Here is a 27,600-nt window from a genome sequence, read left to right as displayed (position 1 = left end):
ACTCTTAATGGCAAATCCTCAGGAGCCCAGGAAATTGCCACCACCCTGACGATTCTTTCTGGTTATTTTTAAGGTTCCAGCCATCACTGCTGAGGCCAGAGTTTCCAGGAACTGGCTCCTCACTGGAGCCAATTGGTCCCTCCCAACCTCCCACTCCCTCTAGGGTGGGGCCCCATGGGTGGAGGCTCCTAGGGTGGAGTGGGGTGGGTCTTCAGTGATAGGGCACCGAGCAGAGAGGCAGCCTGGCCTCACGCAGGCTTCTGGATTTGATTATATAATACTTCACAGAAGAGAATTGCCAGGGCTTAGGCCTTGTAAGATAATGCACACAGTGGGATTACACATCGTGGGTACTTTTCATAGGATCTTGGGTTGCTTGCCCTTAAAACTAAAGTTCAAAATTGTCAGCCTAAAGAGGGAAAACCAGTGTGTAAATTCAGTAGGGAAAATGATTAGCATTTGCTAAAATTTCTTTAAGAAAGGTGTGGAATGCTACTAGCCAGGTGCCGGCAAGCTTGAGAGACTTGAGAGTTTACTTACAAGGTATGGGTTGGGTTTCCCCACCCCCACCCGTGCTTTGCTGGGCCTCAGTCTGCAAATGTGTAGGGACTGCTTGGCTGTTACCTTTGCACCTGTCCTTATTTACATGCAAAATCAATTGCTTCACTCGGTCTTTCCGAAGTACAGGGTGTGGGCAGAATCTTATCTGAAGCCATGTCCTGTTTGGACAAGTTGGACTTGCCTTGGCAACTCTCCATAGGGTGGAGCAGATGGGTGGAGGCAGGAAAGTAAAATTGGGTGGCTTGTTAGTTGAGAGAGAAGAGAGGGCGGATTGTTTGCTCATTGGATCATTATATTTAATTTGAAACTAAATAATTAACTTCTTTCCCATTTACAAAACATTTTGATGCAAAATATCTAATTTATGAGGGGCAAAGATTTAGACATACTCCATGGGATTTTTTTTTTTTTCCTTTCAAACCAACTAGAGAAGACTGAGGTAGGTGAAAATCGTCAAGTGATATGAAAACAGGACGCATTTCCAGGTAGGTGCCAGTATTTGGCTGTTCTGAAAGGAGACTGCCTCCTTACATCTGTTGCCTGGCCCTTTGTATTTCTGGCCAGAGCAACTGCCATTAAATATTCAGCTCCTCAGGAGCTTGAAGAGTTTGGGTGCAGAAGTAAAGAAAGAAAAGTTTCTTTGGAAAGGAAGTTTAGCTTCAGGGATGTTGCCCGCCCCCTCTGGTCCTCCTCCTGGCCAAGAATTACACATACACACAGAGATGGGGGGGCTTATTCTTTTCTTTTTCCCCCTGAAGTTCCTTTGGGGATTAAAGGGTGGGGGAAGGTAACATGCTTCCTCCTTTACTATCCAAACACTTGGGAGAGTTGGGGGGTGGGGGGTGGGCACTTACAGATGGTGTGTTGGTTTGATCCTACTGTTTTTCTCCTTACACCTGGCTTAGGTCAGCTAGGAAACAGATTAGGGTTAAGGAAGGCAGGTCACTTGGAACCATGGGATCAGGCTGGGTTGGGGAAGGATACTGCAGGAACCCTTTGAGGACCCGAGGAACGCAAGATATGGAAAGGGCATAAAAAGGGAGATGACGAGAAAGGAGAAGGTCAGAGGCAAATCCTGCTTGTCACCAAGAAACCAAGCTTTCTCTCTCCACATTTATATTCATTCTCTCTCTCTCTCTCTCTCTCTCTCTCTCTCTCTCTCTCTCTCTCTCTCTGTCTCTTCTAAGGAAGGGGGGGGGAGGGCAGTCATTTATAAAGTTGTTTCTGAAATAAACATGCTCTAGCTTCATAACCTCCTTCATTAGGGGCTGTGTGTGTTTCTAAGCTCTGTAGTGTATTTGTATCCTCATAAAACATATGGGACTGAATAGGATTGTGAGATGCAACTATATTACTTACGAAACTTCATGTAAATGATTCACCGCAGCTATTTAATACGTAATCATGCAGTTTTCCATTTGGGCAAAAACCTGACCCTGAAAAGTCAGAAGTATAAGTGCAGAGAGTGTGAAGGGAAATCTGTTTCTTTCTTTTGGAGGAAAATTCAGCTGTATTGGCCCCTCCCAGCAAAATAACATAGTTGGGGAAGATGACATTTGCTCCAGTTACAGAAAATTACTTTGGCAATGATGTTTCTGTATTTTTAGCACCCGATAACTTAGAAGTTTTTAGAACCAGTTTTGCCCTTTTTGTTTTTTGAATGCAAGTTTTGTTATTCTGGGATTGCTTGGTTTAGAATATAACAACTAAGATGTAAGTGTGCTTGTGATCGGAAAATAGTTGTTAAGAAACAACAGAACCACATTTGGGGCCTCATCATGTCTGTGATACCCACATAAAATGGTTAACAGAATTCCTGAGCCTGCTTTAAACCCACTAAATTTAACTGAATTAAATCCACTGAATTGGCAGACTCAATTTGCTGCCAGTGTCCTAATCTCTAATACCTGTTTTAGCACGCCACCTACTGGTTCTGCGTAAGATTGCTGTCAGTGTTGTGTAATAGGTTTTCTATAGCATTTGTAGTTTTTTTTTACATTCTTTTAAAATCATGGTAATATCCCAGAGCGCTGAGCTGCCCATGTGGAACTAAAACCACTAAACTTAGGGACCCTAATTCTTTCAGTGCTTCAGTTGCTTCTCAGTTACATGGAAGGCACTTTGCAGACATTGCAGTCCCATAAAGTTAATACCAGTGGCAAAAGTGGTCTATTCAAAGATAGGCACAGTGGGTAGGTACAGAGTATATATATGAGTTTTTTGCAAATAAGTAAAAGCTTGATTTGTGTTAATGTGTTTGATTCTCTTCCTACATTTGGTTCCTTTCTAGCTGAGCTTCCCTCACCTGTTTTTGTTAAAAGTTTTACAGAATTAAAAAAATTTTAAATTGGCACTCAGATGTGTATAAAGCTGTCCCATCTCCACCCCACTCCCAAGAAGCTCTTGTTATCAGATTAGGGCACACCGTTTTCTTCATACGTCCTGTATCTTGTTCCATGTCCTGTGACTATCACTGAAAGTATAATCAGCTATTTTAGAACTGATAGCTTCTAAATTGGGAACAAAGTGCTGTTAGACATGTGAATGGACAGTGAATTTGATTCTGTTCATAGTGACAGTTGAATTTCGCACAGACTTTTTTATTTTATTGTCTAGTGCTGCATTATTTAATTTGGAGTTTCAAAATGAGGTATTCTTACCCTATCATTCCTTCTTCATTTATTAGCTGAAATACTTCTATAATGAGAACTATCCCTTTATCATGACCGAGTTACTCTAAGATACAGTTCTGAACAAATAAACATACCTTTACAATTCTTTTTTTTTAAATGAAAATGAGTCAGGTTTTATTAGAACAAGTCCTTTAGACTTTTTTTGACCTTATGATTACAAGTCTTGCGAAGCACTAATTTCCTTAAATTTTGATAACACATAAAAATTAAAGAATGAAAGTGATTTCAGTAATGTCTTAAAATGGTACAAGGTATAGCAGGTTAATGTGTAATTCCTTTCTAAATGAAGTCAGTAGTTATTGCTACAGGCCTTAAAAAAGGTCATTAAAGGCTTTATGAGCAAAATGGTGGAGTTAGGATTTGACCCAAAATGAACCCCAGAGCCCATCATCTTAATTCCATTGTGCTGCTCTTACTGGTAGTAGAGAGCTTGAGGTGAGATGTGGGGATGCTAGGAGGCTATTGCAGGGGTGCAGTTGTGAAGGGCCAAGGCCCTATATGAGATCTCATACGGGATATGGGCAGCTATTCACGTTTAAACTGACTGGGGTAGAGGGGTTGTCCTCTAAGGCTAGGTGTGTGGGCCTAGAGGCAAACCCCTGACATCGCTCCCGAATCACTGCCAACAAATTTAGTGCTGTGTGTGCTGTGTGTATATACAAAAATTGTGTGCATATTTGTGTATATAAACGATTTAGAGGACAAATGAGCTTTATTTTGCATTTTCGTTTTTGAGGTTGTATTTTTTTGTTTTGTTTTTTTTAAATTCTAATTCGATCTTCTTAAAACAGTGCCAGCAAATATTTTAGGAAGTAGATAAAAGAGGCATCTCATTTTACATGTGCAAAGAGTTGCAGGGCTAGGATGCAACTCATGAGTCCTAAGACCAGGGCTTTCCTTATACAACTGAAAATATGAGTGCTTTTATTTCGATCGATTTGCGTCAAGATACTGTGGAGTAGCAAGGATGAATCCATAAGAGTAAAGTCAATTTCAGGGCTTGGGGGAGGGGTGGCCAGCCGTGGGTCAGGGCTGCTGAATTATCTGACCTCACTGATGCAAGCAGGAGAATTCACATCTTTTATTTAAGGTCCTCTTTGGGGCACTGGACAGCAGTTCTTAGAACTGAATCCATCTGTATATTTGCTAGGCTGGGAACTGGTTAATAATAGATCTCAAGGCATAAAAGGGGTTTTCATCCTCCATTATGAAATCATCCATTTTTTACTGGCTTTTGGGTTGTCTTTGCTGGCATACAGAAGAGGGTAGTAAGACCATTGACTTGAACTGCCTGGTATCAGATTGTGTTCGCAGATTATAATACATCCTCTGATGTAGGAAAATAGAATTTTGAAGTCAGGGCTTTATGTTGAGTTAATGACAGTCACGTGTTGTCATGAGACCAAGAACAGGCTTTCTCCAACAAGGCAATGCAGCACAAGAACGACACAGTATTATTTTATAATTGTATGTGAAGATATCGTACTATAACCCATAGAGCATGGACACAAAAAATAGAGGATGGCTCTCATGGAGGTGGGGAGTTCTTAATCCTGAAATACAGAAAGTAATCTAGAACCAGGGACTTGTACAGATTTTTCAGGTAGAGCTCAATCTAAAACTTCTTCACTTTTCCATGCAAACTGAAGTGATCTATAAAGACCTCACCTCTAACCAAAGTACAGAACACTGAAACCAAATTTTGAATAGTAAGTGCCTGGAGCAGGTTGTTGAAGGTCTGGGTAGTCGCTGGGCAGTGATTCTATAACCTGAAATGCAGGTGAATATCCAGCAGACTGATGTTTTGCCCTGTGAGGAAGCAGTTGGCTTTATGTAGACTAGTGCTAGCCGTGGACTAGTATAGAACACAGAAGAAAATGCATGGATAACGCACAAGCAGAACAATAGAAGCAAAGAAGAGAAAGACCGAACAGGATCAAGATGCAAATTTCCTTTGCTTTAGGCTAAAGATTGGCTGATTTCCTAATGGGAAATTTGCAAGAAGGGGCGTGAATACAACCTAATATTCTCCATGTATAAAAAAAATGCTTGAAAACAATAAGAGGTGTGGAGGGGAGCTCAAGACCTATAGGCATTTCTTAAAAGAAGAAATGTAAATGGTAAATAGAAATGAAAAATTTAACGTCAGTAATTAAATCGATTTAGAATAAAAATAATTTGTCAATTTGATACTAACAAATTGGCAAAGTTTATTCTTTTAAGTGATAATACAGGTTGCTGGTAGAAATGTTGGGACACAGCTTCTATTTTATTGATAGAAATAACAGAGCATCTTTGCTGGGTGATACATCAGATGCTTTGAAAAATGTACATGCTTATCACCCAAGAATTCCCCTTCATAAAACTTATCCTAAAAATTAATTAAGGATGTATAGGAAGGTGTAAGTATCAAGATGCTCACTGCTGTCTAATGGTGAAAATTTAGAAGCAACCTAAGTGCCCTATAAAAAGGGATAATTTACATAAACTGATCTGTTCACACAGTGGCACGCTGAATTTGATGGTATGGAACCATACTGACTGAAAAAGAAACATTTCACAATATGTTGTCAAGTGAAATTATGGGTACTAAATTGTATGCATACAGTAATCCGATTTTAAAGAGAGTTTGCAAGGATAAAAACAAAGATATTAATGATGGTGGGTTGTAGGTTTCCTTTTGGTTTGTCTTTTTTTTTCCTGATTTTTCTGTAACGAATATAAGGAAAAGAAAAGGTGTTTGACATTTGTATATAATGGGAACTTTTGTTGAGTTGCAGGGCAATCTTAAGCAAGCTTTGCTGCTCAGAAGGGGCTGGACATATTGTTTCAGAAATGTCAGGGTTTATGTATTTGAGTTAGGAATGCAAGTTGGCTCTCATCTGGTTATAACCATGGAGTCTGGTTTTAATTATACAAAATGGCATCTTTCATAGGTAAGGGGAACAAATTCCAGCCATTCTGGGGGCGGGGGAGAGGAAGGAGCAGGGAAAGGGGAGTGAGGAATATTTTTATTAGTTTATATTTAAAGTAACCTTGGAATTTAGACAGACACCTTGTTTTGTTTTCTAGGCCAAGTACCCGAGCACCCTAGAAGGCTTAACTAAAAGAATGCTCATGTTTGACCCAGTCCCTGTCAAGCAAGAGGCCATGGACCCTGTCTCGGTGGTAAGTTTTCCAAAACTGAACATTTTCTTACTTATTCCAAGTGGTAATAACATAATGTATTGTATTATTCCTTAAAGTTACTCATTACTTAACAGGCATTTGATAGGCAAACTTTTCAAAGCGCCCGGTAGTAAATGAGGTTAATACCCTACTAACAATTGTGCATCCTTGAAGAAATGGGATCCGTGTTCCCTTAAGTCCTGTACCCCCCCACCCACCGAGATATGATCAGCACAGAACTTGGGCCAACAGGCGAATCTCGTCGCGACAGAAGCAGGTTTATTTAGAAAAACTCAGCTACTAGTGTTTTAGTTTAGGCTCTCAGGATTATTGGTTTTGGCAAAATAAAGTTTGGCCAGACTGAACTGATTTTTTTTTTTTTTTTAAACGAATATACTTCTGGGGTTTTTGTAAAAAACCTGTACGCAGTGTCCATCACGGTTGGGAAGCAATTTCTGAATGTACCTACAAGAAATCTGTGTTAAGAACGTGGTGACTTAGAGGTGTTGTTTACTCAGGGCCACCTCCCTGATTATATAGGAGAGTTTCGCAAAAATGTTTGAGAGTGTCCGTTTTTTTGTTTGTTTTCATACTGGAAGAAGATACTCCATTGGGTCTCAATACAGTGTTTGGGGTGTGTCTCACAATGATTAAAAAGATGAAACCCAGAAAGAAAATAGAACAACTCCTTAGCCCTTTTGCATGTGCAGATCCATTAAGGATAAAGTGGCTTGCTTAAAACCTGATGACAGCAGCCCTGGGGCTGTCACTGAGGAGAAGCTAGCGGGAGAACTTGGTGGCCAGGAGGAATTTCGTTTCACTTGGGAGCGTCTGTGGTTGGGAGAGAATTTATGTTCATTGTCTTTTTCAACACCTTAGTGCTAAGCTGGCCCGCTTGTGAGTCAGGCTCCTCTAGATACTTTTCGGCCACCAGGAGACAGACTGGTAATCAGTCCAAGTGTCTGTATAGGTATAACACTAGTGCCATGGCGATGGGACTTGGGTGACAACAGAAAGGTGTGTCCCACTTCAAAGCAAGGAGGGATTAGACTTGAGGGAATCTGGTTTAGTAAATCTGAAATAACAGGGCAACACTCTCACTCTGTCTTGCTCTTTTCTTCCATGGGCTTGGAAAATATTCACAACGGGAAAAACTTGGCCTGAGTTGTATATGTGAAGGTTGGTAATGACACACTTGCAAAATTAGATCATACTTATGCATTGGCTGTGGAGGTTCCTGCCAAAAATGTTTATACAGGACACGGGGGTCACCCTGAGGCCCTTGGAACCGAGTTGCCATGGATATTACTAAGCCAGTGAAGTGTTTACCACTGTGTGCAATGAAAAGTTAAGTCAGAGTGGCTTTAAGGAAAAGATGTTTACACGCCAGCATAAGTGGATAACCGAGTGTCTGAATACGATAACTGAGCAATAACAATTTTATTGATCAAAAAACTAAATTGACTTCTCATGTTATTTGGTGCTCTCATATTCATCAACCCCTTTCCCCTAACTATTGCATGATCACATTGGAGGAAAATTAAGCTATAGTATTTCTCCATTAATTATACCCTTGAAATACGAATAGGTTTTTAGTACTGGAGAATATGATTAATTATTTTTGTAAATTATGCAGAACCATCAATGATGCATTTTACTATTATATAGCTCTAGTGCTTTTAATCAAGCATGAAAATAGGGCTCAATAAGGCCTAATTTAAAGCTAAACAGAAGATCCGTGTTGCTAAGTTAGTATGACATAATTAAATGCAAGGAAATGCACTTAACTGAAAAAAATGGAAGTAAAATGCATTTGAAGTAACCGTTATATACACGAAGTTAGAATATGTAGAAGTATTTTTGCAATTGTTTTTTTTTTCTCCTTCATGCTGTAGTTTTCAACTTCAGCTAACACTTACAGAAATAGATCATTTTATCAAAAGTTAAGTGTCAGTCCTTACAATGAAGTTTCTTTTTCTTAATTCAGTGAAACCTCAGTTAACTGAAACACTTGGGGAGTAGGGTATTGTGATTATTTTCTTAACAGAATTAAATAAGCTTTTGTTTTCATTCTTAAATCTTCAAATTTCATCTCTCCTGCTTTCATAGGTAGAGTGTAGGAAACCTAATTTATTATTCCGTTTTGTCTTTTTAATTCCATCTTTGACCTGAAGGTTCAAGTCTTTGGTTATTTGAGTCAATGTTCTAAACATTAAGGAAGTACAGGACAATTTGTAAGATTTTTTTGGTTTGTTTTAATTCCACATATGAATAAAAATATTTCATGGTGGCTTATCTTCCCTCCCCACCCCACCCCTCCTTTTTCTTAAAATGAGAGCACAGCAGAAGCCATTTGGTATTTGGTATTTTGCTGTAATTTAGAGAGAAAGTGAGGAAATATCATTTCTCTCTTGTTTAAATAGAAGCCTTCATACCACCACCCTGGGCTTTGAGGCAAATGGTGAGGCTTTGGATTATCTTGTTAAAATTTACAAGAATAGGGAGCAGAGTAAATACTGCCTGCCCAGGTGTGTGCATGGATCTCTGCTACTTATCCTCAGTGCAGTGTTGGCGAAACCACCAGCAGCTCCTTGAGTCTATTTTATTATGTTTATTTTCCTTTCAATTTGTAAAATTTGAGATTATCATTTGTGAAGTATAGACAACACATGAATATAAAATGCACATGGAAAGGAATTATTTTTACCAATACATTTCCAAAGAAGATTGAAAATTTAAAAACCGAACTCGGTAAGTAAGAAAGAAAGCAAAATTTTAAAAAGTATTCTTTCTTACTCTATTCCTATAGGAAGATTACTTTTGAAGAAAGTACATTCCTTTTTTTTTTTTTTCTTTTAATGAAAATTGTTGTCTAACAGACTCCTTACAGATTGAAAAGTGCTTAAAATTAGTAGTTCCTCTCTTCTGTTCTAACAAACTTTTCATGGTTCTTCTGAGCCTGGAGAAAGAGCGCTTTCTACTTCTGTTTGCACAGAGGGGCATGACATGAGCTGTTTCCAGAGTGTTTGTTTATGAATGTACCACACCTTTCTGCCCTGGGAACCCCACCCTTGGTATGAAGATTCCTTTGACTTGCCACCACCCTGTCACGGATGTTCACTTTTTTTTTTTTAATATTAATGAATAGTGAAAAAGACTTCGTCCATATTTCAGGCATTCACTCCATCCACTTCATCTGTCCTGTAATGGAACACTCACTAAACCTATTCCCAGTAAAATAAGAAACTACTGAAATTTGCACTTGAGTATAAAGTGATAACTTAGGAAAATTACCCAAACCTTTAACCCCTTTCCCCATCACAATTAAAAAATATTTTTTTGCGAATCAAAAGAAGTGGAATTATTCTTAGCCTTGTCAGTTGTAAAAACTGCGCAGAGAGTGTGCTGATTCACTTCATTCATTTCTCCAGTATTGGTTGAGCACCTATGCGGGGGGCCTCATTTCCCATTCTGGTGAAAGGAAGCAGTCAGCAAATAAATTATGCACAATGTGCAGGTGTGAACACACAAATACATGTTACAACAGAGGGAAAGAACCTTTCTTAATAATAAATCTTTTTGACTAGTACACCCATTACCACCCCTAGTAGGGGTTGGTTGGGGGGAACCTTGCTGGAGTCTTGTCTTCAGGCTCTGTTCCAGCACATGGGGCCTCCTCCGGTAAGCAGTATGTGTGTGTGTGTGTGAGGGGGGGGGTGTCACTGGATGTCCATTAGTGGCCAGAGGTGCCTTTTCTGCTTCATCAACACTTGCCTCTGATTTGGATTTGGGGCCATTGCTGTTAGGCTTATTTGCATGGCTTTGTTAGAAGATAGGAATGGTCTGGAACAGAGAAGAAGCAGCTATTAGCAGGGTGTTACCCACCCAAGGCACACACCCCGAGCAAACCCTGTATCAGTCCTTACACTGTGGAGAACCAGATTGTTGCAGGCTGATTGCAGTAGCTCTTGTGCGCCACCCAAATAATTAAACGTAGACGGTTCTGATAAACATTGCTGTGAAATTTCCTAGTGAGACAATTTGAGGAACCACCACATTTCTTCACCTTTATGTGGCACAGTCGGACTAGAAATAGTTAAGTGGGTACTCATTTGTGTGCCCAAATGTGTCTCCTTACTTTTAGCCCGTGGTCTAACAAACACCATACATCAATACAGGGGGCAGGGAGCATTCACTGGAGAGCAAACTCTCAGCAAAACTGCGCTTCGTGTTTAGAAAACCTGTCTTTCTGTGTGGTTTTCTCTTTCTTTATAACTTGAGAAACTTGAAAATGTTATTACATTTGCCAGTCTCCCAGGTTCTAAATTCCGACTTTCCTTAGACTCACCCACGGATAGAAAAATCCAGCAATGACAGCAGTAAAAGTGTGTCCTCATTTTGCTTCCTACTGAGCTGCCAATAATTTGGCATTCAAATCTAGGTCATAGGAAGGTCTTTGAAGAATAGGGCTGAAAATAAGGGCAAAGCTACATTTTGGTGAGTAGAAACAATTATGCCTTCCATTTCCTGAAGTTTTTGTTTCTAGTACCAGAACTTTTGCCCTTTAGAGAATTACATAAAGCAGGTTAAACTTTAGGACTCGGAAACATTTTTTTTTTCACCTGTATTTATTACTTCTTTAAACCCTCATTGTGCATCACTTATTTATAAACAAATACATTTTAGTTAGCCTTGTGCCTCTTTTAATATTTAAATATATTTAATATTAATATTGCTGTATGTTTGGGGCCCTCTCACCTTGTGGTGTATCTATGTGTGCCTGGTTGTAAAGAAAGATAAAAATTGTCTTTTCTTCATTTGATTCTTGATGTATAAAGTAGTTTTTAAAAGCAACAGTTTATATATTTGAGCTTATATCCTTCATGTCCTTGTTTTTAAGCAGTATTACTAATGAAAATTCTTCCCTCCTCTCTTCAAATTGTTTTTAAACGATTTACCAGATTGTAATGATAAAAGTTAGCATTTTTATTCTATATTTCTATCATTGAGAGCTGTGCTATTCAAAAGGCTGCAAGAGGCCGTCTATGCAGCTTGGGCCACTCCCCAGTAATTCAGAATCTACAGTTTAACAAAACCCCCTGGTGAATTCGTGCACAGTCAAGTTTGAGAAGCCCTGAGCAGGAGGATCAGAGCCCGTTACTGTGCACACCTCTTGTATAAGAAGAGAAGGGACTCCGAGGGCAATAGTGTGTATGAAGCTCATTACATAGGTTATCTCACTGAATCCAATTTTAATTTAAACCTCAGAGCCTCCTAGAAGTGGGTTTGCAGTACTGCCTTGACAAGTCTTGTCATATCCTGATGGCATCTGCACTTGTAATATTTAGTTAGTAATTTTTCTTGCTTTTTTATGCAACTGTTTTTTTAACATAATACATTTATTTTAATGGAATATTATATCACTATGTAAAAAAATTATTTTCTTACACATTTAAATAAAAACCCAATTATGTTAAAGCACTATATGTTCATCGTGTACCATCTGTAAGTATCTTCAGTACCCCCAGAGAGAGGTGCTCCAGACCGCAGGTGTCACTTTTCTAAGAGACCATACAGATTCTGATGACGTGGATAAAGAAGGAAAGGACAGAAGAACAAAATACAGAATGATGAGAAATCAACATCAAAACCAGATGTAGATAAATGCTGCCTGGACCCCTGCTCCCCGATACTCTTATTCTCAGTGGGCGTGGAGTATAGAGATCAGGCATCAGCATAAGTGAATCTGATGCACAGCCAGGTAGAGAGCTGCCCAGAGAGGAAAGGGTGTGATCTCAGTCTTCATCCCCGTCAAAACCACTGCTACCCCACAGTTGTTTGTAACTTGCGGTAGTGGCCACTGGAGGGGCGGGGAAACTGAGAAATTCACGGCGCATTTAAGCCATTTAATCATAAGGCCCCACTGGTGGGTTTTCCTGGTTACATCATGAGCTAGTATTGCCTCACAATCATAAACACATAGAATTTAAGAGGTGGAAGAGAGGCACAGTGTGTTGCTTATCACTTTCACTATAATGCATTCAAATATAAGTAATTTTCTGCAGGAACAATTGACATGTTATCACTGAATATTTCAGTTTCCCTAAAATGCCTACATGTAAAGAAAATGACTGTTTCATTTTTTTAAAAGGCATTGTACAACAAATATATATATAGATATAGATATATATCTATATATATTTTTTAATTTTAGTTAAAGAACAGAGTAATTTTAGTGAATTCCATGGCCAAGGACATTAACCAGAGTGCAATTATTATGATTGATTTATATTTAAAGCTGGTAGATATGAGTTAGGTTATCCTGATGTTAGAAGAGAGAAGGGTATTTGAAGGTAGGTCAGCTGTAGAACAGATCTTAGATTTGGGAAGAAACAAACCATTTTGTCCCTCCTCCAGCCTCTTGATGGAGGGGGTAGCAGGTTGTAAAGGAGAGAACACTGGGCCTCAGCCTGTGTGCCAGTGTCTTCAAGCATCGCTTGTCCTGACTTGAGTCATGTTCTATTAGCAGTTTCTTACAGTTCTGTGGCATCCACAAATTTGGAAATCAAGTCATCTTCCACAGCTTCATTCAAATTGTGCATAAGACCATTAAAGAAGTTGGGGCCAAGGACATGGCCTTCAGGGGACAGGAGTGTAGGCTGACAGGCCATCCCGGTTTGCCTGAGACTGAGGTGTTTCCTAGGTTGTAGGACTTCAGTGCTAATACCAAGACAGTCCCAGGCACATGAGGACTGTGGGATTCATCACGGCTCAAGCCCACCCCTCGGGTACTGCCCTGCAGCTCCGATTCTCTGTATTACGCACAAGTGTATCGTGAGAGATATCCCGTGTCCTACTGCTGAGGTGAAGCACTAAAGCTGGGAGCATTTCCTGCTAATTAAGAAATCCCATCAGAAAAGCAATGAGATTCGTTGGCTTGGCTGGTTCTCGGTGAACCCCAACTCTGACTCCAAATGATAAAGGCCCACAAGATTCTGTTTTATAACCTGTTGGAGAAGTTTGGCAGTCATCAGCCTCACACTTCACGTTACACGTGGGTATCATTTGAAAATTAAGTCTGAGACTTTTCGTGTGATACAGGGTTACCACGTTAACCTTAGTTCTTATGTTTATTCGACCAGTGCTCTTATAGCATTTTTTTAGGGTTAAGCATATATCTGAATCCAAACCACTTATTAAAGTCCATGTAATTGACAGTGCCTTGTATATTTTCATCTTATTTCATGTTTCAAGCAAATGTACTTACTTGGTTGTTTCCATGTTTCTGTTTCGCCTTTCCAATAGTCATATCCGTCTAATTACATGGAGTCGATAAAGCCCAACAAGTATGGAGTCATCTACTCCACTCCATTACCCGATAAGTTCTTTCAGACCCCAGAAGGCCTGTCACCTGGGATGCAAATGGAGCCAGTGGACCTCACCGTGAACAAGAGGAGTTCACCGCCCTCTGCTGGGAATTCTCCTTCCTCATTGAAGTTCCAGTCCTCCCACCGGAGAGCCTCGCCTGGGTTGAGCATGCCATCTTCCAGCCCGCCGATGAAAAAGTACTCGCCCCCACCCCCGGGAGTCCAGCCCTTCAGCATGCCTCTGTCCATGCCGCCGGTGATGGCCGCCGCCCTCTCCCGGCACGGAATTCGGAGCCCAGGCATACTGCCGGTCATACAGCCCGTCGTGGTGCAGCCAGTCCCCTTCATGTACACCAGCCACCTCCAGCAGCCGCTCATGGTGTCCTTGTCCGAGGAGATGGAGAATTCAAATAGTAGCATGCAAGGTAAATTCCACCAATGATCCACTCTGCTGCTCCCACTTAGTATTACGTATCCCGGGTCTTCACCAGGCAGCCTGGGTGAGAGAGCGAAGGAACAAAGCTGGTTGAACTCTTAAGAGAAAATTTTCCACTTGGAGTCTGCCTAAGGCATTTCGTGTGTGTGTGTTTGTGTGTGTGTGTGTGTGTGTGGATACTGGAAGAGGTCCCAAGAACGAGGCTGTCTATTTAATGCCATGAAATGATTACTTCCACTATGTAATTGTGAACTTTGGGCTATTAAGAATTTTGATTACTTTTAAAAATTTTGCTTTACGGAATGCTGACATGGTTCTAGGTGCAAAAGGCATTTAATACCTTTAGATCATGGTGATAATTAGTGGCTGTTAAAAGCTACCTTGTTTACTGGCTGGTCATGGGCAGAAAACGGGGGTTAAAAGGTGATAACCAGAAATCATAAGGAAGAATCATTTTGGAACTGATGTCTTAAAAGTCCAACTTCCTGTTTATGCTGCTTACTGACAAAATAGTGGTCTAGAGAAACAAGTATCCCCTGCAGATTCATTGCTACTGGAATTTTGCCAAAGGCAAATAAATCCTCGCACATCAGTGTTGTAGATGAGCAGTACAATCTGCTTTTAAAAGTAGAAATTGGTAAATTATACAGAGAGTGACTTTGCTATTTTTATTTCTTAGTACCTGTAATTGAATCATATGAGAAGCCTATATTACAGAAGAAAATTAAAATAGAACCTGGGATCGAACCACAGAGGACGGATTATTATCCTGAAGAAATGTCGCCCCCTGTAATGAACTCAGTGTCCCCCCCTCAAGCATTGTTGCAAGAGTAAGTATATTTAGGTCTACCCGGCATTTGTGTAGCAGCATGCATCTTGGGACCTGGAATGGAAGCACAAGCTTCCAACGCATGATGTGTGGATTGCCAGGAACACTTTGTAGTATATGGCAGCCACTGGGCAAGATGGGAGAATCTCCAAAAACAGTGTGCTTTGTTACATGGACAGCATTCTGACAATGGCCTCAAGTTACCAGTGAATTAGTCGCCCATGATTTTTCCAACTTACCACATAGTATCATTTTTACCATGTTTCTTTTTTTTCATTCTTCCAGACTATGCACACCTACTTTTAATCCCAACGTGGATTGAATTTGGTGTTCTAAATATTCCACGTAAGGTTGGATCATGAAAACTTTTTACATAGACACACACTGTCCTTCCAGTTGTCACTTCTAATAGAGTGTACTGTTTCCATGATGGGGAATGTCTTTAATCAAAATCTTCAGGCCAACCACAAGCCCAAGAAAGATACTCCAAAACAAGTCCTGTAAATAAGTGATGGCAACAGAAATTGACCATGTAGCTCAGAAAAGCTCTACGTTGAAAGAACTCTTTATTATCTGGTCTTTTTAATCACTTTTATCCCTAGAATGTTCAGGCTGCTTTAGAACTGCTGTGCAGTAGATGTTTACGCAGAATCCAAGCACCTGAATGGTGGTTTGGTTTAAGTCTAACTTGCCACACACAGGTTAAATAACATCATTAATGGGATTTGCCGCTAGCTATCCTTGACTTCTACCTGTAATTACACTGGAGGCTGTTTTTGAAGTAGTTAAGAAAGTGACCTTTGGATCTGACGTCTTGGATCCCAGCTCTGCTCTCCACCATATGTATGACCTTGTACTAAACACTTAATCTTGCTGCCTCTGTTTCCTCTTTATTTTCATTATTGGTCATAATTATTTTTCTTGTTGTAATGGTTTTGTGTTATGGTGCTTGCGACATTGGATTTAGTGGCCAGCTTCCTAGTACAGAGACAATTACATCTCCTCAGAGTTCCTTCCATCATCTTCCATATCCCATTTAGTCCAGCTTGAACAAATGTTCCGCCCACCTTTCTACTTTATCTTCTCCATCTCTCTCCCTCACAGTTAATTCTGCAATAGAATGTGAATTCTCTGGTTTTAGCTATTTCCTGGAACTTCAAATACATTCTAGTTGTATCCACATTCAGCCCAAGTAGATGCCTTTATGGTGCTCAGGTATTAATCGCCCATCACACCAAAGCATAGTCAGTTTTCTGTTGTCTTTGCTTTGGTGCAATGGGCAATTAATACATGAGCTACCATAAAGATGAAGCTAGATGAAGAAGAAAATGAATTTTCTTACCTGGACACATCAGCTGGGAGAATATCTGTGGACATGTACATTATTGCCCTTAACAATTGCACAGCACCCCCTCCCCCCAAAAAAAAGAAACTTTCCAAGTGTTTTCAAAAGAGTTACTTTATTCTCCCACAACAAGCATGTGGGTGTCAGAGCAAATAGGAAACTGAGGAGCCGAGACATTAGATAACTCACCTGTAATCCCACTGTTAACAGCAGCGGGGGCCTGAGCTTGATCTGCTTCCCATTGAGTGCTCTTGCTGCCATTTTTAACCCATATCTCGCCGATTGCATCTGCTCATGCACTCAACTAAAAGGAAAAACAGGAAGATGAACCAGAATGGACATGTCTTGTAGGCTGAATTACCTCCTTTTATGATGACAGGTGTCTGGCAAGGTCAATGGCAACACAACTTGCACATGTAATTGTTCCTGCACAGGTGATGAAAAAGACTCTAAAGCTAGCTGCCCACATAGGGAGGGAGCCATTGACTGAAAGGTTATTCCACAGTCTAGGTTCTTATGAATTACAATGTAAAACATTATGGAAGAAGGATATTTGAAGACAGTACTCTGAGCTCTGAATGCGGCTGAAGAGAAAGTACTTTTTCTTATTTTAAGTAATGTGCTCCTGATACGCTCAAGCTCCACGGCTTTTAATGATTAATGAGTAATATTAGTCTAAAGGTGTTTTTTTTTTAATTAAAGTTTACTGGGGTGACAGCTATTAGTAAAGTTACATAGATTTCAGCAATATTAGTCTAATGCTGACCTAAGAATTCATTTTCCCTCAAAAAATTCAACAGATTAGCCAGAACCAGGACATGTGCTCTGCAAGTAATTTTCTCACAGATGCAATTAAGTAATACCTTGGAGTGTGCCCAGTGGCAGCCCACATAGGAAACAAGCTAGCCAGGAAAGAATCACTTGAAACCAACCAAGTACCTAGTACCATTATGATGAGGCAGCCCCGAGAATATTTGTCTTAGAAAACTTTCCTTTAGAGGCAGACTTTAAAATACAGCTTTGAAATCCATTTGCTTGATTGCATAGAGCTACACCTTTAGAATTATTTGTAAAGGCACTCAAATGTATATCAAATTCCTTTGGTTACATATTTACATGTGTGAAATGCATTTAGAGCACAAAGGTTGAGGATCAGATTTCTCTATTTAGCTGTGTATGTGAAAGGCAGCAAACATTAACAGAGGGGCCAGCTTAACTCAAAACAATGGCCAGGTCTCTGATATTTAATCGCTGTTCTAACTTCTTCATTGTAATGATCCAAACAACCTCTTTAAAAATGAGCAGGGAGGAGATGAAGAGGCGGGGATCTCAAGAGCCTGATCGCTAGCATCAGCCTGTACAAACATCTGGTTCTTGAGCATGGAGCTGATAACCACCCTCAGAATGATGCCACCTTTGTACGTGGATGTAAGCCCTAGCAGAGACTATGTAATCTGCTGTGGGGGCATCCCCAAAGCTCATGAAATTACACAACTGTAGGGGCAGAGTTTGCAGATGGGTTTCTGAACCTCGAAATAGTAACAGCTGCCACTGAGTAGATTTTTACACCTGAAACAGATACTCTATTTTTTTTTCCCCAATAAATTTTATTTGGGAACAGTGTGTTTCTCCAGGGCCCATCAGCTCCAAGTTGTTGTCTTTCAATCTAGTGGAGGGCACAGCTCAGCTCCAAGTCCAGTTGGCCGTTTTCAATCTTTAGTTGCAAGGGCCGCAGCGCACCATCCCATATGGGAATTGAACCAGCAACCTTGTTGAGAGCTGGTGCTCTAACCAACTGAGCCATCTGGCCACCTCCAGAAGCTCAGCGGCAGCTTGTTGTCTTCAATCTAGTTGTGGACGGTGCAGCTCACTGGCCCATGTGGGAATCCAATCGGCAACCCTGCTGTTCAGTGCTCGTGCTCTAACCAACTGAGCCATCCGGCCGCCTCTGAAATAGATACTCTGAAGTGCTTTGTGTACAGTACTCAGAATGACAGACTTCTGTGATCATATTATTTATCATCATCTCCATTTCACAGGATAAACACCTTGTCGAGGGGTCACAGGGACTATCAGCTACAGAGCTGGGATTTAAAACTAGAGCACACAGCTCTTGAGCGAACCTTTATATACAAAATGAGCAACTGGAAAAAACGATCGTAACTACTACACAGAAACTATTGGACAGATTCCCAACCTATAAAATCTAATAATTGCGAGAAACTTCTCAAGTCACCTGGGATACTTTTCCAGTATTCCAGAGGCATATGAAATATATTTAACCATTGCACCCCCCAGCATTTTATTTCCTGAAGTTCTCTCAATAAAGATGAAACACTTTAATGGATGGCATAAAAATTGAAAGTTAAAAATGAACTTTTTTCTTTTTATTGAAGAATTTTAAATAGTTGACAATTCAGCTTTTAAAAAACTTGATTTGTCCATAAACCTCTCTCTATTTTCTCTGCTATGTTTGTACATTTATAAAATTGAAGTGCTTGGTTTTTTTTTTGTTTGTTTTTTTTGTTTTTCCCTCACTAGTTCATGTTCATTTTCCCATGTATCTAAACTTAGCTATTTAATCTTTCTGTATTGCCTCTCTAAGCATCAGGGTAGGAAGGTAAAGTGATACCCAAAACTGACAGGTTTTTTTTTGCTAATAATAAACTGAGAAATAAGTAACATCACTTAAACATACCTTTTTATTCTCTTTCTAGTCACTTCCTGGCATGCCTGAAAAAATTACTGATAAAAGGCCTGTATTTAAATTTCTACCAAGATTCATTTCAAGGAGTCCCTTTTGATTTTTTATGGCTAAATTTTATTACCCTTTATCTCACAAGCTTGAGTGTTTACCCTCATTAAATTCTTTTTTTCCTTTTCACCAGTGTTTTTTCTCCCCGTATACACTTGTGTAAAACAATTCATATGTTATTTGGAACATCTTAAGAAATTTAGATTCAAATTTAAAAGAAAAAGAAGTCTTTCTTTACAATTGGAATCCAACCACATAAGCTTATAGCAAGTAATTAGTCATTAGGAAAGCGAATGAATGGATTAGAATTAATGAATGGATTAGAAATGTTAATTACATTAATTAGCAGAAGTCTGAGAAAACTACAGACTTTAACCCAACTCTTCCCCATCTGCCTTTTCTGTCCACCAGCTGGCTTTCTGGAAAAGAGAAAGTCCACAGTCATGATGTGTAACATGATTGATTTGTGCAGATAAAGCGAATCTGGGTGTGAGTCATCAGGAAGGTAGGGAGAATACCTGGCGCTCCTTGAGGGAACAGATGCTGCTTTGGAGCTAGTGTCCTGGGCAAGGGTCTTCCTGGCCCAACTGCTGGCGCTGCCCTGAACTTCTCCCTCTCACAGGAATGATAGCAAAAGTAAAGGTTTTAGTTGTGAAGACTGCAGTGCCAACTTTTGTTTTTGAAGAGTTAGCATTTGAAAATCAAATGTAAATTGGCAGTCTTTAAGAGACTCCAACTAAATGCCAGTTATGTAAAGGATAAAATGTAGATAGATGGGTTCTACAGTGTGGTTTGCCTGAGACGTAGGAATTTGATCTTTCCCATTTTCCCCTAAAGAATGACAAATGAAAATCAGGGCAACCTATGAAAACATAGGAGAGTGTTCAGCATTACCTAGTACCACAGAATCCTATAAATAGGCCAATTTTTACTGAGGGAAAGAGACTCCGCGAGTGCTTTTTGCCTCCCTCTAGAGTACCTCCTAACCCTTCTTACTGTCATTACTTATCTACATGTCTGTCTCCCCCTAGAGTGTGAGCTCCTCGAGGGCAGGAACCCTGTTTTTATTCATCTTTGTGTCCTGGTGCCAAGCACAGTGCCTGGCTCATGGTAGGTGCTCACTCAATGTTTGTTGAATGAATATAAGCAGTGCTTCTTGGGTTGATCAGCTAATTTCTTTTTGTTTATTTTGTTGGGCTTTCTTGTTTTTGCCTGGTGTCATGAGTGCTTTTGGTAGAGTGAGGAAAAGGAAGCGCCTTTCACTCAATATTCTGCATTTAACATTGGCTTTCACAGGAATCACCCGTCAGTCATAGTACAGCCTGGGAAGAGACCTTTACCTGTGGAATCTCCAGACACCCAAAGGAAGCGGAGGATACACAGATGTGATTATGACGGATGCAACAAAGTGTACACTAAAAGCTCTCACTTGAAAGCACACAGAAGAACACATACAGGTATCAGAAATGTAAAATAAGACAGCACCTTCTTAAGTATTAGACTGGAATGTTAAGTCAAATGTTCTAACTCTAGAGGTTATAATGAAATTTTTTCAGGTGTATTGAAAGTTACCATAGTCATCTAGAGATGTATCTGTCATGAAAAATGAACATTTTGATAATGTTTTACTTCTGTAATAAGTTAAAATAGATTCCAGGTTATCTCTAGGACAAGATCCCTCCCAATCCCTTGCAGTTTTGTACTCTCTGTACTGAAGGTGGGAGAAAGGAATGGAACCTTCACTGGAACAGAGGGGAAAGTGCTCTTAACCATGGGACTATTTCATCAGAGATGTGGTCTTCATATGGGCTTTCATTTAGTAAATGGTATACATTATCAAATTCACAATAGCAAAAGAACAGTTCTTTTTTTTTTTTTGCAGGACAAATAAATGTAGCCATTTATAGAAATGGAATATGGGTAATCACCCTATTTTGAAACTGGGGGAACTTTTATGCGATTGCGTGCCATATCTGTTTACATTAGATTGGTGCAAAAGTTTAATTGCGATTTTTGCAATTTTTTTAACCTTTTAAACCGCAATTGGCTTTTGCACCAAACCTAATAGAATTTTTCCATCTTGCCCAGTATTGAATATAGAGTGTACAGCCAGAGCTTATGAAGATTGTTCCATGGGCTCTTGAACATTTCGTAGCAAAACAAGGAATTCATATAAAAATGTTTTAAATAACCTGATTACTTGCAGTCAGTATTGGTGATTAATGTTCACTGTAGGCCTCATCTGACCTAACCTCAGACACTTCGATATGAAATTCTGATGTAACAGCAGTTTGCCTCTACGTACATTGTTCTTAACTTAGAATGTAGACTTTTTTTTTTTTTTGAGTTTTATTAGGCATGTTTAAAAAGAGAAGAATCTGGGGTTTGGAAGAGAAAAGGGCAGGAAAGTTTCTGGCAGAGTGGAAATGGAGTTTTTCAGTGACTCCTAGTGAGAAAGCCGAGAGAAAATCAAAATCAGCCCACGTACAGCTAGCTGTTCTTTCTCTTTGTCATTATGTTACCAGGGAGAGTGCTGAGGGTGACAGCCTTGTATTTAGAGAAACACCCAATCACCCAGATCTATGCCAAATAGATTCATAAAAGCATCCCCAGGGCATTAATGGGACCTGAGAGGTGGGTGTTACCAGTCTAGCCTAAGATTAAAAAGATATTGGATATTTGCATAACAATTCAGATGTAGGAAAAATACCTCATAGCATTTATATTCTGTGCCCCAAAGCAGGTAATACAAATTCTGAGTATCTCATTGAAATGCCAAGGAATGGCAGTCCTGTAAGGTTTCTAGAGAACAAGGGATGGTAAATGGGAATTACTTTGTGATGCCCATTACCCAATGTTACTCATTTAAACATGGAAGATAGCCATTAACACCCTTTTCCTTGTAAAGGCCTTCAAACTGGCTCTCCCTGTGATTTTCCCACAAGGGTCTTCTGTTTCTCACCTGCCAATTACCATTATCCCACCAGAGGGGGTGGGAGAAACCTGGCTTCTGACAAGACGGGGAGATAGTACTATATTTTTAGTACTTCTGAATTAAAGCATTATACTTAGACATGGTTGTTATTGACTAAACAAAAGATAAGCTGTTGAAATCCCTGACATATTTCAGTTGATAGAGACTTCAGATTTTTAGAAAACGACTGAAATAATAAGAAAATCCCACAAACTTTCAATTTGGACTTCTCAATGAATGGATGCTCTGCATATAACTAAGCTCCTAAGTAGGTTTAAGACTTGGAGATACACAAGTACAGATCACCAGGTGTTTCCTACGTTATTAATCCCTACTACTGAGGACAAAAGCAAAACTATTTAGCCCCTCAGAATGAATTCCAGTGCCTTTCTGCTTTAAGAACTCTTAAAATGACGTTGCTTTTTGTGGGTGGGGTAGTGAGCCAGTTAATAGTTACGAGAATTCATTCATTTTTTCTTGCTTGTCTTAAAAGACACTGTGTTACTGAGAGACAAATGGATGAACATACCTTGGAAATAATATTTGTCAACAACTTTAGCTCAAAAATTTTAATTTTACTGTCTTGATTCATCAGTAGCCTTTTGCTGTCAGGAAAAATAAGCTCTTTTCATTTGTCCCTTTTGCAGGAGAAAAACCCTACAAATGTACATGGGAAGGATGCACATGGAAGTTTGCTCGGTCTGATGAACTAACAAGACATTTCCGAAAACATACTGGAATCAAACCTTTCCAGTGTCCGGACTGTGACCGCAGCTTCTCCCGTTCTGACCACCTTGCCCTGCATAGGAAACGCCACATGCTAGTTTGAATGCGTCCACCTCCTGCCTCCCGCGGCTCCCCACTCGCCTGGCTCTCTCTCTCTCTCCTCCCGTTATCTAACTCATTTTTTACATGTACATTTTAATTTTGATTCAGCTGGTCTGAATCTCGGAATTTATATCATTCAAACTTCCATATGGTCAGTAGTCAAGATTCTCTAATCCTTCCTCTCCTTACCACGGGTCAGACCTAAAGAATGTGAACACTTTTTTTTTTTTTTTTTTTTTTTTTCCGGGGATGCTAAGCAAACCCTTCTTACAGAAACGTTTAATGTAATGAGAACAAGGGAACACATAAACTAACATAACCAATTGTCGGTTTCTCCATGTATTCCTCAAAAGAATATCGAAGTAAATGTATTAGAAATACAGTATCAAGCCTGCTAGTCCTTGCCAGAGACGTTCATACCTCTGTGCCCTGTGATCGCATGTCGTGCTGTACAGCAAAAAGAAGGGTGACCCCGTTCCCAGGTGAGCTAAAGGGCAGAAAGATTTCAGGCTAGTCCTGTCAGCTCTCCCATTGTCCTTCACCAATCTTGCTTGTCAATGTGGCTTTATCACTTCGTCGAAATTAAGTCCTTTACCCTCCTTTGGGCCTGCAGCTAATAAGGAGTTCTTTACCTCCGCTGGAAGATGAGTCAGAGCTGCTGATGTAGGTGGACGATGTCGGTCAGTTCAAGGGATGGATGCCGTGTTTGCATCCCATGGCGTTGGAGCAAAGGGGCTTTGAGCAGGGGGGCAAAGGAGGAAGCTGGCCATTCTTCCTGGGCTAGGGGTTTTCGGTGAGATTTTATCACTTGGTTATCTGTGCAGTGCGTTCCCAGAGCTTGTCACTATGCATACTTAGCTGTGCACAACCGTACGCAAAGCCAAATAATGATGGGGTTACCTACATGCACCTATCTCCATTCCTACAGTGTCCTTAATGGGGGTCATAGGTATTGATAGGAGGGACGCCACAAAAGACATTTGCCCAGTAATGGTAAAAAATCTTTTGGGAAGGGTCTGAATGGCCTTCTTTTACCTAACTTACAGCTTTTTTTGCAAGCAGGGAAACATTGAATGGTAATTATATTTCTGTATCAAATTAACCATATAGCTTTCATACAGAAACTCTTCTGTGTGAACTATAAAGTGCCAAATTGGCTGTCATTTGTGTTCAAGACCTGTATCATAAGTAAGCATCTGCTAATGCTTTAGATTTATTCATTAAGACTTGAGTGACACTATTGGTAAATATAAATAGTTGTGAAGCACACGTACCTTTATTTGGGGAGCAGATTTCTGAAAAAGAGAAAACCACATTGCAGGGATTCAGATACCATGTTTCCCCGAAAATAAGACCTAGCCAGACAATCAGCTCTAACGCATCTTTTGGAGCAAAAATTAATATAAGACCCCGTCTTATTGTATTATAATATAAGACCGGGTCTTATATTTTTGCTCCAAAAGACGCGGTTAGAGCTGATGTCTGGCTAGGCCTTATTTTCCAGGAAACAGGGTATGTAGCTCAAAAATTCCCAAATGTTTACTGTTGGAGCTGGCAATCTTTTTTCACTATCAACTATCCTGTCAGAAAACAAACAGAAAATGACTCGTGTTTATGTTGAAGATAAATAGCATCATTTGGGGGAAGTTTTTCAAAAGCAGGCTTTTGAGCATCATAGTCTAAATGCCAATAAAATAATTCATGCATACAAATGTCATTGTTCCTAAATTTGAAAGAAGTGGTCAAATGCGGGTGCATATAATCAAATGCACCTTCATAAAGGACGGAGAAGAGAGAAGAATGGAATCTTGAAGATTCATCCCAGCCACAACTCAGGATCCTACACAACCTTAACTGGGAGGAATACACTGTTGAATTGTTTTTAGAACATCAGTGAATAAGTGATTCTGGAGGCCTGAGAATTGTGTGGGGAGCTTACTTTGGCGCTATGTTAATAACAGTTAAGCTGTAAGGACTATGCACCGAAAGAGAGGCCACCCATCAGTCCTCTGAACCGACTGAAAGGAAACGTAGTTGAGAAATGCAAAATAATTTGTTATCTTGGCACTTGGTTTTTATTTTATTTTTTTAAACACTGCAAAATTTGTTTAAAATATTAAAACATCCCAATTGGGCTTTATTCTTTTCTTTTTGTTTGCAACTAAGATACGAATTGAGGGATAAAAATGGCTCTTGGAAAAGTAGGTATGGTCTGTATTGTAAATGCCTAGTCACGTTCATGCCAAAGTGTTTATTTCTTGAAATGGTTCTTCCACGACCCACCGAAGATGGAGCTACTGGCTTATGTGTGATCCAACCCATAAAAGGTGGGGAAAGGGGCAGGAAAAGGTAGAATTGATCTTTGAATAATTAGCTTTGAGTCCATGTCCAGTTAATAGAAAACTTCAGGGGTTCTCATGAAATTTAACGTTCGCTATGGCATATTCAAATTTTGTTCAAAAGTACAAGTGAGACCCTGCTGAGACTTACATTACTATTTAGCCTGCCTAGATTATGTTAACAGTTCATTAACAAAGAAAGACCCATTTGAACACTGAAAGGAAAGCAACCCAAAGAAACCATTCTCAGTTCCCATGCTGGCCGGTATACTTTACCAATTGGCTCTTTCCAAATTTTCCTTTTTTATATATTTGTATCTTAACTATGATAGCTGAGAAATTTAGTCTTAGTCATTTTTAGCTGTTATTGTGGGAGGCCTCAAATAAAAGATAAAATGCCCTTGAGCATGTGGTTTTAACGGTGTGCCCTGTTACTATCAATGGTAATTTTAATTGCAATATTTAAGCTGATGAGAATGATTTGTAAACATGGAGTTGGTGTTGTATAAATTGTTATAGAATTTCTTCAGTTATTTTCCAAGTGTCATCTTGGGGAAGAAATCAAAAGTTAGATCTGAATCCATCACATTTTCGAATTTTACAATGTGAATCTACATCGTAAATGGGCATTAACATTCTGAGTCGCCTGGTTTGGAGAATGTGTTAGCATAGGTGTGTTCCAAAAAGGAAATGCTAAATATGCAGAAGTTTCAAGAGCCTTGGAACAGATTTACAGGGGAACTATATACGTATATGTATACTTTGTTAAACACCCATCTGCACTATCAGTGTTGCACTAATGTGGAATTTGAAAGACTATATTGCTGATACTGTATATCTGCACATCATTCCTGGTTAGATTGTTTTAAAGACAATCTGAAAGATCTCAACTTTTAAAATAATTCAATTGGTTTGAAAATACAGTCATCTTGAAAGAATTGCTGTCACACATGAAGTTACTCAAACTTGTCTGTTCTCTTCCTGGTCAAAGTTAACAATTTCTAAATGATTGCAAATTGACTTAAGAAATAATACATTTACAAAGCCATTTTCCATGCATTAAACGAGGGCTACAACAATGTTTTACAAATACTAGCACTTTTTTGTTTTGCTGTTATGTACTTAGTGTTAGAGGGTCAAAATAATCTTTCTGCTTAGCATCTCTTAAACCATACCTGCAAGTATAGCAGGATTATTACATTTACAGTACTTTAATACTTGTATAAACTATGCAGAAATTTTTAATAAAGTGTAATATATTTTATAAGCTAATAAGACTGAATGGGTAAAGGTTTTTAGCATGCATTAGTATACTTGCAAATACTGAAACATTTTGGTAATCTTTCTTACTAAAGATGTGAATGTTTAATGTACCTTCTCTGTTTCTACTCGGTAGTCCAATGGGAATTCAGTAATGACATTTTGTCATGTCAAACTGTGAACATAAATTTGTACTGTACAGTCCTCATATACTATATACAGTATGCAATATATGTATTATATACTTGTTAATAAAACCATCAGAATATAAAGTGTGATTGTGTGATTAGTATATATGCAGCAATCACTAGGAACAAAACTTAGAGAGCAATGTAACTTGTAGAGAGACTACTTAGATATGTTAAAGCAAATCACTGATAGGCATCTTTGTTGAGGGAGGGAAAGAAAAACATTTAACTGGAATATGCACTTAAGGAGTTAACTCAGCCCTAAAGCTATATCCCTGATTTTCTAGCAGCAACAGGAAAGCTAAGTACAAACCATAAACGTGCAGACAGCCCAGCGTAAATCTACAAACACACCTAATGCATGCTTGGAATGTTTGTTGTTTATGACCCTTACCTGCTTCCAAAAACAATTTTCAGTGCCTTGTAATGAAAGACAAGTATAAAAGACTTCACATTTTAAAATAACAGATCAGGAATCATAACTTGGGGAGTTGGAGAATCAGGAATGAGACTAACTACATTAAAGTGAATTCTGGATAAACATTTTCCCATAAGCCATGTCCATGGACGTTGCTGAGACTGCAGAACCACAGAAACAGGTCGTTTCTGATAAGGATTTCGAGTTCTTTTGTTTCAGGCAAAATACAACTCAGTACCCCCTAAATGTAATTAAGATACTGGCTTGCTAGATCCCAAGCAGCTTCCTCCAGCCCAGAGTTCATCTTAGCAAAACATGAAATAATGTCTGGCTGGCACTTACCTCATGACTCACCTTCACAGGTGGGAAACTGGAAGGGGGTCAGGAGAAGGTTGAATTTATGAAGCACTCGGGAAACTTCTCTGCTTTTATACTGAGA

The 27,600-nt window shown here is 39.5% G+C and overlaps 1 protein-coding gene across 2 annotated transcripts; it reads left to right on the top strand.

Annotated features, from left to right (window-relative positions):
* Positions 1-801: 801 nt before the first annotated feature.
* Positions 802-26,827, top strand: KLF3 (KLF transcription factor 3). Of its 2 annotated transcripts, none has more exons than XM_019741973.3 (6): positions 802-1,046; positions 6,327-6,422; positions 13,728-14,214; positions 14,905-15,055; positions 20,451-20,611; positions 22,776-26,827. In XM_019741973.3, exons 2-6 carry the CDS (start codon positions 6,366-6,368, stop codon positions 22,955-22,957), a joined length of 1,038 nt encoding a protein of 345 aa, XP_019597532.1. In that variant the 5' UTR covers positions 802-1,046; positions 6,327-6,365; the 3' UTR covers positions 22,958-26,827. The 2 variants fall into 2 exon arrangements, with proteins under 2 accessions (XP_019597532.1, XP_088648626.1); XM_088792500.1 differs by having other exon boundaries at positions 850-1,000.
* The last annotated feature ends 773 nt before the right edge of the window (positions 26,828-27,600 follow it).

This window comes from Rhinolophus sinicus, chromosome 1 (assembly GCF_057876585.1).
Source record: "Rhinolophus sinicus isolate RSI-liver-muscle chromosome 1, RSI-T2T, whole genome shotgun sequence".
Classification (NCBI taxonomy): domain Eukaryota; kingdom Metazoa; phylum Chordata; class Mammalia; order Chiroptera; family Rhinolophidae; genus Rhinolophus; species Rhinolophus sinicus.
This window is presented reverse-complemented; position numbering and strand designations above follow the sequence as displayed.